Source organism: Scyliorhinus canicula, chromosome 22, assembly GCF_902713615.1.
Source record: "Scyliorhinus canicula chromosome 22, sScyCan1.1, whole genome shotgun sequence".
Classification (NCBI taxonomy): domain Eukaryota; kingdom Metazoa; phylum Chordata; class Chondrichthyes; order Carcharhiniformes; family Scyliorhinidae; genus Scyliorhinus; species Scyliorhinus canicula.
Genome location: NC_052167.1, coordinates 22,653,007 through 22,665,230, shown reverse-complemented (window position 1 = coordinate 22,665,230; position 12,224 = coordinate 22,653,007). Strand labels below are relative to the sequence as shown.

The 12,224-nt window shown below is 48.4% G+C and overlaps 1 protein-coding gene across 3 annotated transcripts in view; it reads left to right on the top strand.

Moving 5' to 3' along the window:
- The window catches only part of sec31b (SEC31 homolog B, COPII coat complex component), a 109,383-nt gene that overhangs the window by 23,576 nt on the left and 73,583 nt on the right, over positions 1–12,224 (top strand). For 2 of the 3 annotated variants that reach the window (XM_038782698.1, XM_038782696.1), the window contains exons 3-6: positions 2,798–2,921; positions 3,703–3,889; positions 11,182–11,277; positions 11,658–11,666. In XM_038782698.1, the coding sequence (XP_038638626.1) occupies positions 2,798–2,921; positions 3,703–3,889; positions 11,182–11,277; positions 11,658–11,666 (416 nt within the window). The remainder of the gene's footprint in view (positions 1–2,797; positions 2,922–3,702; positions 3,890–11,181; positions 11,278–11,657; positions 11,667–12,224) is intronic. The other variant, XM_038782697.1, reaches the window with a different exon arrangement.

Below are 12,224 nucleotides of genomic sequence, written 5' to 3'. Positions count from 1 at the left end.
TCACTCACTCCTCACACTCTCACTCACTCCCTCCCACTCTCACTCCCTCACACTCTCTCACTCCTCCCTCACACTCTCACTCACTCCCTCACACTCTCACTCACTCCCTCACACTCTCACTCACTCCCTCACACTCTCACTCACTCCCTCACACTCTCCCTCACTCCCTCACACCTCACTCACCCCTCACACTCTCACTCCTCACTCCCTAACACTCTCACTCCTCACTCCCTCACACTCTCACTCCTCACTCCCTCACACTCTCACTCCTCACTCCCTCACACTCACACTCCTCACTCCCTCACACTCACACTCCTCACTCCCTCACACTCTCACTCCTCACTCCCTCACACTCTCACTCCTCACTCCCTCACACTCTCCCTCACACCTCTCCCCCTCCCTCACACTCTCCCTCACTCCCTCACACTCTCCCTCACTCCCTCACACTCTCCCTCACTCCCTCACACTCTCCCTCACTCCCTCACACTCTCCCTCACTCCCCTCACACTCTCCCTCACCCTCCCCTCACTCCCTCACTCCCTCACACCTCCTCACCTCCCTCACACTCTCCCTCACACTCTCCCTCACTCCCTCACTCTCACACTCTCCCTCACTCCCTCACACTCTCACTCCTCACTCCCTCACACTCTCCTCCCTCACTCCCTCACACTCACACTCCTCACTCCCTCACACTCACACTCCTCACTCCCTCACACTCACACTCCTCACTCCCTCACACGCTCACTCCTCACTCCCTCACACACACTCTCACTCCCTCACTCCCTCACACTCCCCTCACACTCTCCCTCACTCCCTCACACTCTCCCTCACTCCCTCACACTCTCCCTCACTCCCTCACACGCTCCCTCACTCCTCACACTCTCCCTCACTCCCTCACACTCTCCTCACTCCCTCACACCTCTCCCTCACTCCCATCACTCTCCCTCACTCCCTCACACTCTCCCTCACTCCCTCACACTCTCCCCTCACACCTCCCTCACTCCCTCACTCCCTCACACTCTCCCTCACTCCCTCACACTCTCCCTCACTCCCTCACACTCTCCCTCACTCCCTCACACTCTCCCTCACTCCCCCACACTCTCCCTCACTCCCTCACACTCTCCCACTCCCCACACTCCCCTCACTCCCCTCACACTCTCCTCCCTCACTCCCTCACCTCTCCTCACTCCCTCACACTCTCTCCCTCACTCCCTCCCCTCTCCCTCACTCACACTCTCCCTCACTCCCTCACACTCTCCCTCACTCCCTCACACTCTCCCTCACTCCCTCACACTCTCCCTCACTCCCTCACACTCTCCCTCACTCCCTCACACTCTCCCTCACTCCCTCACACTCTCCCTCACTCCCTCACACTCTCCCTCACTCCCTCACACTCTCCCTCACTCCCTCACACTCTCCCTCACCCCTCACACTCTCCCTCACTCCCTCACACTCCCCCTCACTCCCTCACACTCCCCCTCACTCCCTCACACTCCCCCTCACTCCCTCACACTCCCCCTCTCCTCCCTCACACTCCCCCTCACTCCCTCACACTCCCCCCACTCCCTCACACTCCCCCTCACTCCCTCACCCTCTCCCTCCTCTCCCTCACACTCCCCCTCACTCCCTCACACTCCCCCTCACCTCCCTCACACTCCCCCTCACTCCCTCACTCCCCTCTCTCCCTCACACTCCCCCTCACTCCCTCACACTCCCCCTCACTCCCTCACACTCCCCCCTCACTCCCTCACCTCCCCCTCACTCCCTCACACTCCCCCTCACTCCCTCACACTCCCCTCACTCCCTCACACTCCCCCTCACTCCCTCACACTCCCCCTCACTCCCTCACACTCCCCCCTCACTCCCTCACACTCCCCCTCACTCCCTCACACTCCCCCTCACTCCCTCACACTCCCCCTCACTCCCTCACACTCCCCCTCACTCCCTCACACTCCCCCTCACTCCCTCACACTCCCCCTCACTCCCTCACACTCTCCCTCACTCCCTCACACTCTCACTCACTCCCCCTCTGTCACGGGCGCCCCCCCCCGCGCCGGCACCCGGGCTCCCTCGCGCCGGCACCCGGGCTCCCTCGCTCGCACGACCTCTCTCTGCCTGGAGTGATATGAAACCAAGTTTGGTGCAATCCTACCTGCCATCCATCGACAGCCCTCAGTGTCGCCGGCCGACATTATGTACTGAAGTCTTTGGAATGGATACTTGCCCTCACTACCACCTTACATTCAGTGCCCCGGTGTTGCATAATTCACCATTGAGTCATGCAGCATCACCCAGCCTGGCCCGACCGCCTTTGATGCACTGGGCCCAGCTTTTGAGAGCCACAGGACATCTAACTTGAGATGTAGCGACATAACATCACTCATTCAACCCACATTTAATGATGCAGCTTTGTGTGTCGAGCAACACAGTAATGAGCACCTTCAGTACAACTGCAGTTAGTTGAATCTTTCTCTTTCCCTATATTCCAACAATGACGGTATATTAGCACTTAATTGCTGATCAGCCGTTCTGAGGTGATGGAACGTTCTACTTGGATATTAGTTTGTTCGTCCGTAATGCTTGCTTATCTATGTTACCAAATCCTCAGTTGCTGCCTCCAGTCACTCAAAAGGCCTGCGAGTGTTGCTGTCCTCGTCCTATGGGCACCATCTGAAATTCAGCAAATTAATTTGGCTGAAAGAATAACGGCCATAGCCATAGTTGTTTCAGCAGACGGATTGCATCAGGCTATCAATTATTGTTGGAGTGGAAGTTACACCTTTCCTTTGTACTGCAGGTACCTCAGCACAGCAGTTGGATGCCACCTTTAGCACGAGTGCTGCACTGGAGATCTATGAGCTGGACTTTTCAGATGCCTCATTGGATGCAAAATTGCGAGGTTGCCTACCTGCTACCAATAGGTGAGTGGTGGGCGTATGGTACCTAAACGCATGGTAATTAAAAAGACTGTTAACCTTTTAATTAAAAAACGTTGCCCATACTCTTTGGGCAGCACGGTAGCATAGTGGTTAGCACAATTGCTTCACAGCTCCAGGGTCCCGGGTTCGATTCCCGGCTTGGGTCACTGTCTGTGCGGAGTCTGCACTTTCTCCCCGTGTCTGCGTGGGTTTCCTCCGGGCGCTCCGGTTTCCTCCCACAGTCCAAAGATGTGCAGGTTAGGTGGATTGGCCATGCTAAATTGCCCTTAGTGTTGGGTGGAGTTACGGGGATAGGGTGGAGGTGTGGGCTTGGGTAGGGTGCTCTTTCCAAGAGCTGGTGCAGACTCGATGGGCCGAATGGCCTCCTTCTGCACTGCAAATTCTATGATTCTCTTCAAAAAACAAAGATCCAGAGTGACTGAGATTAGAATTCACGGGATAACTAGTCCTTGTCACTGTTCAGATGTGTTTGTGTGCATTCCTATTGAGGGCATGTTGTTACAAACTTTCCTGTGCATGGTTAGAACGCAGGACCGCACTCAATATAATGAGCTCATGATCTGTCCATAAGAGACTCTGCCTCTGCTGTGTGGTACAGCTAGGACAACGGTACAAAACAGTGTTGGCAGCCCTCCGACATGGAGCCTAATCTTAGAAATGACGCATGGCCAGGGCAGAGCGGTTTAGATGAAGGATGAACATTGTTTAAATATCGAATTTCTGTTCTTTTGGGAAAGTAACCCGCATGTGGTGACTGTTGCAGATTTCACAAGCTGATCTGGAGCAACCATGGCACAAGCTCCAATGGAGTCATTGCAGCCGGAGGTGATACAGGAACCATCACCCTTTATAGTGCAGATCAGATACTTGTATCAGGGAACGATCCCATCATTGGGCAGAGTGAGAAGCATGCGGGTCCTGTTCGAGGACTGGATTTTAACCCCTTCCAGGTATTTAAAAAAAAATATATATTTATTAGGGGTATTTGTAGTTTTTATAATAATAACAATACCAGCAACAAAAACATGGTACGATGAACATTTCCATCCTCATCCCATTCTTCAGACCCTCAACCAATAAAGCAATACACTAGGTCTCTCTCTCCATCTTCTCCCCCCCCCCCCCCCCCCCCCCCCCCCCCCCCGGTTTTCTGCTTCGGCTGACATTTTAATTATTTTCGAGAAAGTTGACGAACGGCTGTCACCTCCGGGCTAACCATAGCATTGACCCTCTTAGGGCGAACTTTATTTTATCGAGACTGAGAAACCCAGCCATGTCACTAACCCAGGCCTCTAATTTTGGGGGTTTTGAGTCCCTCCACATTAGTAGGATCCACCTCTGGGCTACCAGGGAGGCAAAGGCCAAGACGTCAGCCTCTTTCGTCCCCTGAACTCCCAGCTCTTCCGACACTCTAAAAATCGCCACCTCCGGACTTGGTGCCATCTGTGTTTTAAGTACCGTGGACTTAGCCCTGGCGAACCCCCTGCCAAAACCCTCTAAGCTTCGGGCATGCCCCGAACATGTGGACATAACCCCTTCCAGGTGTTGAGACTACATTTTTGCTTTCTTTTGCAAGCAGTGTGTGCTTGAGCAACTCCTGAATCTTCATCTATCAGCCCTCATAGTTCTACAGGCTGAAAATATTCATTCCCATTGGCAAAAGTATAACGTCTAAACATATTCCAGCGATGAGAAACTTCAATTATTTACATAGTTTGGAGAAGTTGAGACCGTTCTCCTTGGAGGAGAGCAGGTTGAGAGGAAATTTGGCAGAGATATTCAAAATCATGAGGGGCTGGACGGAGTAGGTGGAGTGCAACTGTTCCCATTGGCGCAAGGATTGAGAACCCGCGGTCACCAATTGAAGGTAATTGACAAAATACGCACGTCTTGTCAACTGCGTAATGTTTGTTAATGTCATAGCAATTATATTGTTACGGTTAAGAGAAACAGCCGAGCAAGTATAAATAGGGGATAGCTGGGACACTGGTCTGTGTGGGTTGAGAGCTATGAAACAGAACATGTCAAAAAACCTCTTGTCGGCAAAGGAAAGCTCTGTCTATTGACTTTGACTTCAGTAATCCGCTTGGATCCCTATTAATATTGGCGACATAAGGGAAAGCATTTTTACGTCGCAGGTAGTTCGGATCTGTAATGTGCTGCCTGAGAGTGTGGCGGAGGCAATTTCAATCGAAAAATTCAAGAGGGAAGTGGATGATTATCTGAAAAGGAATAATGTGCAGGGGAGAAGGCAAGGTGGTAATAGATGAATTGCCCCTTCAGAGAATCAGCACACAGATGACGGGCAGAATGGCCTCCTGTGCCGTAACTGTTCTATGATTCTACTGACAAGCAGACACAATCATTTCTTTTGTGTAACATATTTGCACATTTACCAATCAGAAGTTTCGAACATTGTGGTACTGATAAAAATAGAAGAAATTATGAAACATTGTTGGAGTGAATGTATTGTCATGGACAGAATATCTGTTTTCTTACTGCCCGTGATCAGTTTTGTTCGTGTGTGTTTTCTTACCCTCTGAATGATTGTCCCAATTTAAATAATTCCAGCAGCAATTTTAGTTTTGCACTCAAAAATAGAGAAGGATATTTATTATCTCTGCCTGGAGTTTCAAAATGCATTCTCGCTCACTTGACCTAACCACACTATATCACGCACTCAAAGATTAGGGTGAAAAGACAATATAATTACAATTTGCAATTGTGTCAGTCTCTTTCGTTGCAGGCCTGTGGTTTCTGAGATGAAATGATATTTTGGTTGAAGTGAAGGTCTTGTAAGTCCTCTTGTAAGATTTTCAGTAGACTGCAGGGCCTCTTGTAGTCGACTTTCCAGGAGGGTGATAACCCGGGTGAACTAGAAGTTATAAGTGGTTGGGAGGAGCCATTCAAGGCACGTTTGTTTGTTACCGTGGCTGCTTAGTAGATGTGTAGCTGGTTCAGTGGCTACCTGATTGATTCTGTCCAGAACAGCTTCTTGTTGGTTTAGGGGCAGCCCGGTAGCATAGTGGTTAGCACAATTGCTTCACAGCTCCAGGGTCCCAGGTTCGATTCCTGGCTTGGGTTACTGTCTGTGCGGGTTTCCTCCGGGTGCTCCGGTTTCCTCCCGCAGTCCAAAGATGTGCAGGTTAGGTGGATTGGCTATGCTAAATTGCCCTCAGTGTCCAAAATTTCCCTTTGTGTTGGGTGGGGTTACTGGGTTATGGGGATACAGTGGGGGTGTGGGCTCGGGAAGGGTGCTCTTTCCAAGAGCCGGTGCAGACTCGATGGGCCGAATGGCCTCCTGCACTCTAAATTCTATGACACTATGAAGAGCAGGTAAGAAACATGGCTGTCTTAGCACGTGCCCTGTTACAAGTCCAAAGTCCTTTACCAAATCAGATGGGTGGTGAGGTCGATTATATATCCTGTATGATTACTTTTTGCAGCTTGAGAGTTTGCGAGAGGTAGTGTCTTTGTATCTGAGTGTCCCATTCAATTTGAAATTATCCTTTTGCATTAGTTTCAGGAAAGGGCATTGAGCTAACATCAGTCGCGAAAGTTCCCTGCGTTCCGTGTTGAGTCAAAGAATGTTTCCATCCACAGGAGACGTTCGGTGACTGTCAGGCGGTCGTCTTTTTTATAATCCTTTGTGGTTTTTAAAACCCTAAAATATTGACGAAGTTCGCAATATACTGGAACGTGACAATATGTATGAAATTGTAGCAGAAAGATGTTGCAAGTTTGCACATCCAAAAGTCTTGCAAATAGTTTATCATGATAAGTGAATGTTTTATTCCAAAGTCAGGAGTGAGATGTGCTGGATTTGTGGTGTGCTGAATTGCAGTGCTGTCTTTGTAAACCGTTGTTTTAACAGCTATAATATTTCTCTTTGATTTGATTTATTATTGTCACATGTATTAGTATACAGTGAAAAGTATTGTTTCATGCATGCTGTACAAACAATGCATACCGTATATAGGGAAGGAAGGAGAGACTGCAGAAAATAATGTTACAGTTATAGCAAGGTGTAGAGAAAAGATCAACTTAATACAAGGTAGGTCCCTTCAAAGTCTGATGGCAGTAGGAAAGAAGCTGTTCTTGAGTCGGTTGGTACGTGACCTCAAACTTTGGTATCTTTTTCCTGACGGGAGAAGGTGGAAGAGAGTATGTCCGGGGTGCGTTGGGTCCTTAATTATGCTGGCTGCCTTTCTGAGGCAGCGGGAATTATAGATAGTCAATGGATGGGAGGCTGGACTGGGCTACATTCACGACCTTTAGTAGTTTCCTGCGGTCTTGGGCAGAGCAGGCTCCATACCAAGCTGTGTCACAACCAGAAAGAACGCTTTCTATGGTGCATCTGTAGAAGTTGATGAGGGTCGTAGCTGACATGCCAAATTTCCTTAGTCTTCTGAGAAAGGAGAGTCGTTGGTGGGCTTTCTTAACTGTAGTGTCGGCATGGGGGGACCAGGACAAGCTGTTGGTGATCTGAACACCTAAAAACTTGAATCTTTCGACCCTTTCTACTTCGTTCCCATTGACAGGGGCATGTTCTCCACTACGCTTCCTGAAATCGCTGATAATCTCCTTCATTTTGTTGACATTGAGGAAGAGATTATTGTCGTCACACCAGTTCACCAGATTCTGTATCTCATTCCTATTCTCTGTCTCGTCATTGTTTGAAATCCGACCACTACGCTGGTGGCATCAGCAAATTGTCACCGTTGGCTTTCATCACGGTAGCTCAGAGGGTCGGTGCAGACTCGATGGGCTGCATGGCCTCCTGCACTGTAAGGGTTCTATGAATCTATATAAATGGGTGTAATAGGGCGGCATGTGGCGCAGTGGTTAGCATTGGGACTGCGGCGCTGAGGACCCGGGTTCGAATCCCAGCCCTGGGTCACTGTCCCTGTGGAGTTTGCACATTCTCCCCATGCCCATGTGGGTTTCACCCTTACAACCCAAAGATATTTATGGAATTCCTTGCCCAGTGAAGCAGTTGAGGCTCCTTCATTACATGTTTTTAAGGTAAAGATAGATAGTTTTTTGAAGAATAAAGGGATTAAGGGTTATGGTGTTCGGGCCGGAAAGTGGAGCTGAGTCCACAAAAGATCAGCCATGATCTAATTGAATGCAGGAGCAGGCTCGAGGGGCCAGATGGCCTACTCCTGCTCCTAGTTCTTATGTTCTTATGTTCTTATGTGCAGGTTGGGTGGATTGGCCATGCTAAATTGCCCCTTAATCCCTCGACTGCTTAGTGGAAATGTAGCTGGTTCCATTAATAATTCTATCCGGAACATCACTGTGCTGGTTTTAAAGCGGGCAACAAACATGTGCTCTGTTACAAGTCCAATGGCATTGAGCTAGGTGTTGCTGTCAGATTGTAATACAGTATGTACACGATCTTAGAAAATGACATAAGCATACCTGGGATTATTAGTTAAACAAAACTCTTAGGCTAAACCAATCACCTCACTTGAACAATGTGTTGAATTTTGAGCAGAGATTATTCTCGACCTTTTGGTTTTTTTTTTTGTTCGTGGTGGGAATTCTCCATTTCAGGCACAGCATTGAAGCCAATCGCAGGATCTATAGTGCAGAAGGAAAGCCTTTCAGCCCATCGAGTCTGTGCTGGCTCTCCCAAAGCGCATGTCATTGGTGGAGGCATTAAAGTGGAATTGGGGAGTAATATTTTCACCCAGAGGCTGGTGAGGATCTGGAACCCACTGACTGTAAGGGTGGTGGAGGCAGTAATCACATTTCGAAGCACTTGAATGCTCACTTGAAGGAATTACTTTTCCACATCTTACAATCCCATCAAACACTCCCAGACATGTACAGCACAGGGTTAGATGCAGAGTAAAGCTTTCTCTACACTGTCCCCATCAAACAGAGAGTGTTTCTTGATTAATAAGGTGATCAGGGGTTATGGGGAGAAGGCAGGAGAATGGGACTGAGAAAAATATCAGCCATGATTGAATGGTGGAGCAGACTCGATGGGCCAAGTGGCCTAATTCTGCTCCTATGTCTTGTGATCTTACGGATGTACCGCACAGGGTTAGATACAGAGTAAACGCAGCTTTCAGTTAAATATCAGAAAAAGAGTTTGATTCTCCCACCTCCGGCAACCCAACCCCACGTTAGAAATGGTTGAGTGGGGCAGCACGGTAGCGCAGTGGTTAGCACTGCTGTCTCACGGCGCCGTGGTCCCAGGTTCGATCCCGGCTCTGGGTCACTGTCCGTGTGGAGTTTGCACATTCTCCCCGTGTCTGCGTGGGTCTCGCCCCCACAACCCAAAGATGTGCAGGGGAGGTAGGTGGATTGCCACATCAAATTGTCCCTTAATTGGAAAAAATGAATTGGGCACTCTAAATTTAAAAAAAAAAAAGAAATGGTTGAGTGGATGAAGTGATTCTGAGAACATGCTGACAGGTACAGCAAGAACTTTGTGGTTTTAAATGTTCGACCCAATTTTGTGGAAAACGGTGTGCCGCTTTGTTTGCACTGATAGAATCTTATCTTGGTAAAAATCTGTGAGTAATTTCACCCTGTACAGTGTGTTCTCCCTTCGCTCTCCCGGTTTCTCCAGTCAATAATTTTGTGGGATTTGACATTTAACTCTGCGATAAAGTTATACTGACACGGCAGAGGGTTAAGGTGGGGCTTCTTCATGAGCTGTGGTCTCTCAAGAAAATTAACGTAATAAACGTGAGCCAAGTGTTGAGAGCTGGGGGAAGGTCTTCACAGCAATTGCCAAATATAGGACAGTGGGAATAGTCGAACGATTAGCTGTAACTGTTGAACCAAAACAAAAACTCTCAAACGCTAAAGAACAATCTATGGTCAATTGGGCTGGTTTAGCACACTGGGCTAAATCGCTGGCTTTGAAAGCAGACCAAGGCAGGCCAGCAGCACGGCTCAATTCCCGTACCAGCCTCCCCGAACAGGCGCCGGAATGTGGCGACTAGGGGCTTTTTCACAGTAACTTCGTTGAAGCCTACTTGTGACTATAAGCGATTTTCATGGTCGGAAGATGCCATATTGGTCAAATGATGCTATTCACTTTGCCCAAGAGGTTGTTTTTTCATAATGGCCCACCCGGTACTCTTGTGTCATGTTACAAGGTGTGACAAGAATTGAAAACTGATGCGGGCACAGATTTGGCTAATGAGGTTGTTTGAAAAAAAAGTGCTTTTTTTGGGGGGTTTGGTTTCAAATCTGCTAATTTCTCTCTTTGGCTAGATCCCTTCGATCAGCATCCATTTGGAGTATTGCATTCGGTACTGGATACCACCCTCACAGGCAAGGTGTATTGGCTTGAGGGGGGGGTGCAATGCAGATTCACCAGAACAATACCAGGGCTCAAAGGGTTAAATTAACGAGGGCAGTTTGCACAGACGAGAGCTTGTATTCCCCGGAGTATCGAATAGTAAGAGGTGATCTGATAGGACATTTTGAGATGATTGCAGGATTTGATCGGATAGATAGAGAGAAACTGTTTCACTTGGTGGGTGAGGGAGTAACAGTAGGGAATAATCCTAAAGTTCGAGCTCGATCACTCGAGTGATATCAGGAAGTATTTTCCTCACTCAAAGGAATGCGGAAAGCTTGAACTTTCAGACCTAAAAGAAACTTGTTTTTTTTTTAATCCGTTCTTTGCGATGGGGACGTCGCTGGCTGGGCCAGTATTTGCTTCCCTAATTGCTCTTGAACTGAGTGGCTTGCTAGGCCATTTCAGTGGGGGGCAGTGAAGAGTCAGCTGCATCGCTGTGTGGATCTGGAGTCACATGTAGGCCAGACCGGGTATGGATGCAGATTTCCTTCCCTGAAGGACAGAGGGGATTTTCCGACAATCTGCAATAGTTTCATGGTTATCATTAGACTTTTAATTCCAGATATTTATTCAATTCAAATTTCACCATCTGCCCTGGCGGGATTCGAACCCGGGTCCGCAGAACATTACCCCGGGTCTCTGAATTACTAATCCAGTGACAATACCACTATGCGGTTGGGTGTCGATTGAAAATGCTAGTGCTGAGCATGGTGGCTCTTTTTAAGGTAAGGATATTAAGGGATACGGGACCAAGCTGGGACAAATGTGTTGGGATGCTGATCAGCCATGTTGTGGTTGAGTGGTGGAAGAGACTCGAGGATCTGAATGGCCTACTTGGGGTTCCTACATTAAAATGTTTGAGTTTCATTGTGTACTTTTCTCTGCCCTGTTTTGTTTTCACATTTCCTTTAGAGCAACCTTATGGCTTCTGGAGCTAATGATTCTGAGATATACATTTGGGATCTAAATAACTTCAGCACACCAATGACACCAGGAGCAAAGTCCCAGGTATGTTGAACTCATTACTAAACGCTGAGCAGTCCCGACCGTACCCGTGTCTTTGATAGCACTGGTGGATAGCAGCATGGTGTTAGCAAACTCTCATTTTGAGTGCCGACTGTTGGTGGGGGCAGATATTTTAGGCTCCTCTGTGTGCGTGTGTTAAGCCACATGGAAACAGAATGATAATCTTGCTGCTGCCGTATGAGTCCTGGAGTGAATAGAAATGCAATTTAAATAATTACCCTCCATATCAGTAGCTGGAACTTAGTATTTTTCCGAACACTCCATTATTGCACGCTATAAGAATGTTTGTTTAACTTTTAATGCAAAACAAGTAACACCACTCTTTTGCTCTCTCTCTCTCTTTCCTGTCTATCCATCCACAGCAAAGAGAGGTAAGGTTTGAAGGACACATTCTGCAGATGTAGCCTGGTAATGTTCTATTGCTCCAATATGGTTGCAGCCCTCCACCTTTGTCTGGCTTTTTCTTTACATGCCCTCGCTCCGTGTTGTATCTTAATTCATAGTGCAAGCTGCCAGTCATGGTCACGTCCCTCCCTATCTACAGCATTGTTGGTGTAATTCTCTCATCTGCTCTTCCCTCATTGACCACAAGGGGTGTGTGCCTCCCTGCTCTTCCCTCATTGACCACAAGGGGTGTGTGCCTCCCTGCTCTTCCCTTATTGTCCACAAGGGGTGTGTGCCTCCCTGCTCTGTTCTCATTGTCTACAATGGGTGTGTGCCTCCCTGCTCTTCCCACATTGTCCACAAGGGGTGTGTCTCCCTGCTCTGTTCTCATTCTACAATTGGTGTGTGCCTCCCTGCTCTTCCCACATTGTCCACGAGGGGTCTGTGCCTCCCTACTCTGTTCTCATTGTCCATAGTGGAGCAAGCCTTTGGCTAATGGTAGAATCCTGTGTCAGAAGGTGCACTTAGGAACGGGAGTAGGCCAT